Source organism: Antrostomus carolinensis, unplaced genomic scaffold, assembly GCF_000700745.2.
Source record: "Antrostomus carolinensis isolate BGI_N321 unplaced genomic scaffold, ASM70074v2 scaffold9735, whole genome shotgun sequence".
Lineage (NCBI taxonomy): Eukaryota > Metazoa > Chordata > Aves > Caprimulgiformes > Caprimulgidae > Antrostomus > Antrostomus carolinensis.
Window position 1 is genome coordinate 15,212 of NW_010315750.1, and position 5,199 is coordinate 20,410.

General features: G+C 41.0%; 1 protein-coding gene across 1 annotated transcript in view; it reads left to right on the forward strand.

Annotated features, from left to right (window-relative positions):
• Positions 1-5,199, forward strand: part of IL17RA (interleukin 17 receptor A) — a gene marked incomplete at its 5' end in the record, with an annotated part of 19,028 nt that overhangs the window by 12,246 nt on the left and 1,583 nt on the right. The window contains 5 exons of the mRNA XM_029084973.1: positions 857-934; positions 1,840-1,915; positions 2,000-2,014; positions 2,892-2,993; positions 4,080-4,121. Of these exons, the coding sequence (XP_028940806.1) occupies positions 857-934; positions 1,840-1,915; positions 2,000-2,014; positions 2,892-2,993; positions 4,080-4,121 (313 nt within the window). The remainder of the gene's footprint in view (positions 1-856; positions 935-1,839; positions 1,916-1,999; positions 2,015-2,891; positions 2,994-4,079; positions 4,122-5,199) is intronic.

Sequence of the window (5,199 nt, forward strand, 5' to 3'; positions counted from 1 at the left end):
AGGGAACCTGCTTTGGCAGGGGGGTTGGACTGGATGATCTCCTGAGGTCCCTTCCAGCCCCCACTATTCTGGCATTCTGTAAATAAATCAACCAAAATTGAGATGCAAAGTTTCAATAAAGCATTGAGGTAGTTTGTCAAATGTCATGGTTGGGGGGATGTTAATTAAATTTCTCAGATCAAGAATGAGTGGTTTTGTAACAGATGTTCCAATCAAAGTTGAGAACCAATTTCTGTAGGTCTTAACAGCCTGTGTTGTTGAGAAGCTCAAAGTAGATCCAGAGTGTCTTCTGACATAAGAAATGTTCCCCTTCAGGCATCTGAGGGAGGAGAAATACTAAATATATGGTATCAGTCCCCTCCCTTCCCTGGGGGAGGGCAGATATATTTATTGCTCTTGATGATCTTAAATGTCTTTTCCAACCAAAACAATTCTATGAAAACAATTCTATGTTGGTATTCTTTGGCATCCATCCACACAGCTTTTTTAATTAAACAAGGAAGATTGTTAATGTTTGCACATTAAATAATTGAAGACACTGACATTGTTAAGAAACTGGAAGTTTTAGTTAACACATTGGAAGTTATACAATTTACATCTTTAATTGTTTTCTGTGCAGCCTTAACCTGCTGTCTTGAATTTAATTGTATTACCATGTCTGGCACACAGGACACCTGCAGTGATGGTGGCCAGACCATTTATCTATTTTGTTCTCTGTAGGCTTCTTGTTACCAAAAAAAAAAGAGAGAGATTTCTGCTTCTTTGGACTGTTCCATATTCTCATGTCAGCTCCTTTTTTTTCCTACTTTCATCCTATTTTCTTCCTTCCCTTATAATTTGCATCTGATTTCTGCAGGGTGGACTGCAACAGCAAGTGAATGTCACAATCAAAATAGAGAAGAACATCAGAGCTTGCTGCAACTACAAAATACAGGTGGGATTTCACTGTTGTCCCTGTGTCCTTCCTTCACCAACAAGGCAATGAGCAGTTGAGGAACGTTATGGGTTTTTGCACAGTGTTTTGTTCTGAGATTGGCTAATCCCTGATTACTTGTATCAGGGAAATTGTGATTATGGGTGAAGGAGCAAATTTTTATAGAGAGCAGCTAGAACAAGTCCAGAGGAGGCCACGAGGATAATGCGAGGGCTGGAGCAGCTCTGCTGTGAAGACAGGCTGAGAGAGTTGGGGCTGTTCAGCCTGGAGAAGAGAAGGCTCCAGGGAGACCTTCTAGTGGCCTCCCAGTACCTGAAGGGGCTACAAGAAAGCTGGGGAAGGACTTTTCATAAGGGCAGTTAATGACAGAACAAGGGGAAATGGGTTTAAGCTGAAAGAGGGGAGGTTTAGATGAGATATTAGGAAGAAGTTCTTCACTGTGAGGGTGGTCAGACACTGGAACAGGTTGCCCAAGGAAGTTGTAGATGCCCCCTCCCTGGAAGTGTTGAAGGCCAGGCTGGATGAGGCTTTGAGCAACCTGGTCTAGTGGAAGGTGTCCCTGCTGCTGGCAGGGGGGTTGGAACTGGATGAGCTTTAAGGTCCCTTCCAACCCAAACCATTCTATGATTCTATATTCTCTGCAGACAGTGGCTTTTCCTTAGTATAGAGTTGCCAAGTTGGAGACTATGGAGTGGGAATAGCAGGTGTGCAGCCTCAGGACCTCACTGCTTTTTTTTTTAATGTATACTCTAAGAATTCTTGATTAATCATGTTTTCTGAAGGGAAATGGGAGTTGTGTCCCTGTGCTAAAATACAGGGAATGCAGAGGCAGAAGGAAAGTAAAGTGGGGGAAAAAAATTGCTTTTAAGAATAGCTTCTGTTTTCTGAACTTATTTCAACTACAGATTCAGCCGTTCTTTGCGAACTGTGGCACAGACTGTCTGAGGCACTCTGCTTTCATCCCGTGTTCACCAGCTCCAAGTGAGAACTGCTTTTCTGTAAATTAGATTCCCATTGTCTTACAGATATGAGCTGAATTTTTAATGTAACTCTTGTCTTTTGCAGGTACAGACCCATCAGGTAAGAAATTCTTCCAATATCCTGAAATTTTTCTTGCTGCTCTTTTCCTGTCATATAGAATAGCAAATGATCTTCCCTGGGAATGACCTGATGGGCAGGAAATGTCCCTTTGTAATGCTGAATTCAGAATGAATTATGTTAAGAATTACTGCACCATGATTTAACAAGGCAAGTAATTGCATGCAGTGTGAACCTTAAAGTGCAATTTTTTTTTTTTAGAGATCCTTCACTTGCATAAAATTCTTTGAGAAACCGTTTTGACAAGAAGAGTCTTAATATAAAATACTTTCTGTCACTTTGCTCAGTGTTAAAAAATTTGCATAATATAAAGCAGCTTTTGGAGAGAATAGCTTGCATATATTCATTTTTATGAATGTCAAGAGAAATCATGTGCATAATGATTTGACATCTCTCTTTGACTGCAGCAACACCTGTAAGGAACTAAGTTTGCCCAGGATTGAAAAAGAAAATAAAAAAACACCTGTGGATTGAAAAAATACATCACACAAAATAGTGATTTTTATTAATTCATTTATTTTAAGATAAAATACATGAACAGCAGGACATAGGTGACGTGCCTGTCAAAGCTGGATAAACACTGCTGTTTAGAGGAAGGTTATTGATCTGTGTTTTCAGTGTGCTGCACATATGGCTCTTTGTGGAGCAAGTTTATGGTGTAGAGCATCATCGTGAAAGCAGGAATTCATTTTGATAAGTGGCTGTGGCATGTTGGAAGGGAGAAGTGCTGGACTACCCATTGTTTTGGGCAGGGCCAGGGTCCTTCTCCCTTGGTCCCTGCTGCTCAAGAAACTTCTGTCCTTTGGTGAAACTCTTTATTTGTGTAAAGCAATGTCTGAGTGCTACTTTTGTACTGCAGGTGATATGATTATATGGCTCTACTGGTGTATCACTGGGATCTGTGTGTTACTGGTGGGATCAGTCATAGCAGGTGTGATTTGTATGACCAAAAAACGAGCAGGTGAGACTCATACCAGAGAGGAAGAAAAGATTCAATTCTAATCCTATATTTTTCCTATTTCTACCTATTCCTATTGCTGTTTTCTTCCTTGCTGTTCTGATGTCTTGCCACTGAGATAATATCTATGCAAACATCTTCTATTTTACATCCTAGGACTTGTAACATCTTAACACCTTCCACCTAGCTAAATAAAACCTTTATGCTGTCTGCTACTCCATTTTCATAGCACTTCAGAGCTCATGAGGGGGAAAAAGGATCTTCAGAGTTCAGCCCTTTGTTTCCTGCAGATTGCTATGGATATCTTCTCCATTTATTTTTCTCCTGCATTGCATAAAAGTTTTGCAGGGCAGAAGCTTCCTGTTTGTCCAGGCTGTAGTCTTTCCTCTATCCCCCCACACAAAGTCTTTACAAAATTGATTTTGATGCTATTTTGAGCTTAAATAATGGGTTTTTTTTGTTAAATGGAAGAAAAAAAAACCCAAGGGACACGCGTTGACATTGAGTGAGTTGGAAAATTGGGTGCTTAAGGACTAGTCTTCTGTGCTGCAACTGTGGGGCAGGTAACATAGGGAAACTGTGCAACTGACCTTTTTTTTTTCCTACCTGAGAGGAGTAATTGGAAATCTTTTTGAAAAAATTCTTAACTTCAAACTTATCTATAAGATGTAGCTAGGGACATTTTAGTCACCTCTTCAGAGAAGCCTCTTACAGAAAAGCTATCTTTAAAAAAACCTCTTCTATTTAAGGAGAGAGGTAGTAGAATGATTGGGGCTTCTGTACTTCTTGAAGCTGGCCAGATCTGGGGAAGATGGAGAAAATTGGTTTTCAGCGCATTCCTTCTCCTCTCAAAGGAAAAATGTAACAAAGTACATAGCAAAATTGGCTGTAGAAGAGTCTTTGTTAATTTAGTGTATATATATATTTTTTTTTTATTAGGCTTCTCCCTCCTTGTGGTTTTATCCTTGCACAGTTAAATATTTATTTTAATTTTTTTTTAACCTAATCTTTGGAAGATTGTTGTCATTTCAAGTGTTTAATCTTATTTTGTGTTTTCAGAACTGACAGTGATTTTTCTCTCTCTTCCAGGGCACCGGCAAGGGAAATGCAACCACAACAGTTTGCAAACTGGTAAGATGTCCTGCCTGTGTTTTATTGAGCACATGTAGTGCTTTCTGGAAGTCTCACATAATTGTCCAAAAGGGACTCTCATAAGCTCTGCTACTCTATAGGTGCTTCTCAAAGCCAAAAGGTAGCCTTAGGATCTTTCTTTTTAGCTAAAACCAACTTTGTAATAAATACCACTGAACAGAGAATGTGGAATTCAGAACATTTGGCAGATGGGAGATAATTGCTTTGTAAAGTGGTGAGGCTTTTGACCTAGCTGAGGCTTTACTGGCAAAAAGAACCTTTGATAATCATAGAATGGTTTGGATTGGAAGGGACCTTAAAGCTCATCCAGTCCCAACCCCCCTGCCAGCAGCAGGGACACCTTCCACTAGACTAGGTTGCTCAAAGCCTCATCCAACATGATGAGAACACTCCAGGGAGGAGCAGCCACAGCTTCTCTGGGCAACCTGGGCCAGTGTCTGACCACCCTCACAGTGAAGAACTTCTTCCTAATATCTCATCTAAACCTCCCCTCTTTCAGCTTAAACCCATTTCCCCTTGTTTTGTCATTAACTGCCCTTATGAAAAGTCCTTCCCCAGCTTTCTTGTAGCCCCTTCAGGTACTGGGAGGCCGCTATAAGATCTCCCCAGAACCTTCTCTTCTCCAGGCTGAACAGCCCCAACTCTCTCAGCCTGTCCTCACAGCAGAGCTGCTCCAGCCCTCGGATCATCCTCATGGCCTCCTCTGGACTTGTTCTAGCTGCTCCAGGTCTCTCTTGTGATGGGGGCTCCAGAACAAGAGAGCCATATGGCTCTATGGCATCATCTAAGCCATAGCAACAGGAGGTTGTTTTGGGATGGGTGCACTCAGCTCTCCAGCAGAGAACATAGCTACATTTTCAAGCTGCTTAAAGCTTGTGTGTTGTTTTTGTGTGGTGAAATGTAACGAACTGTCCAGGCATTATTACAAATCACAGCTCCACTGTCAGGACTTCAGTATTAAATTTCTGCAATGAGGTGTTGTCTGCATAAGTTGCCAAAATAGCTTCAAAACTGGTAGTTGCTAGAACCTTTTGTTAACATTCTCTCTCCTCTGTTG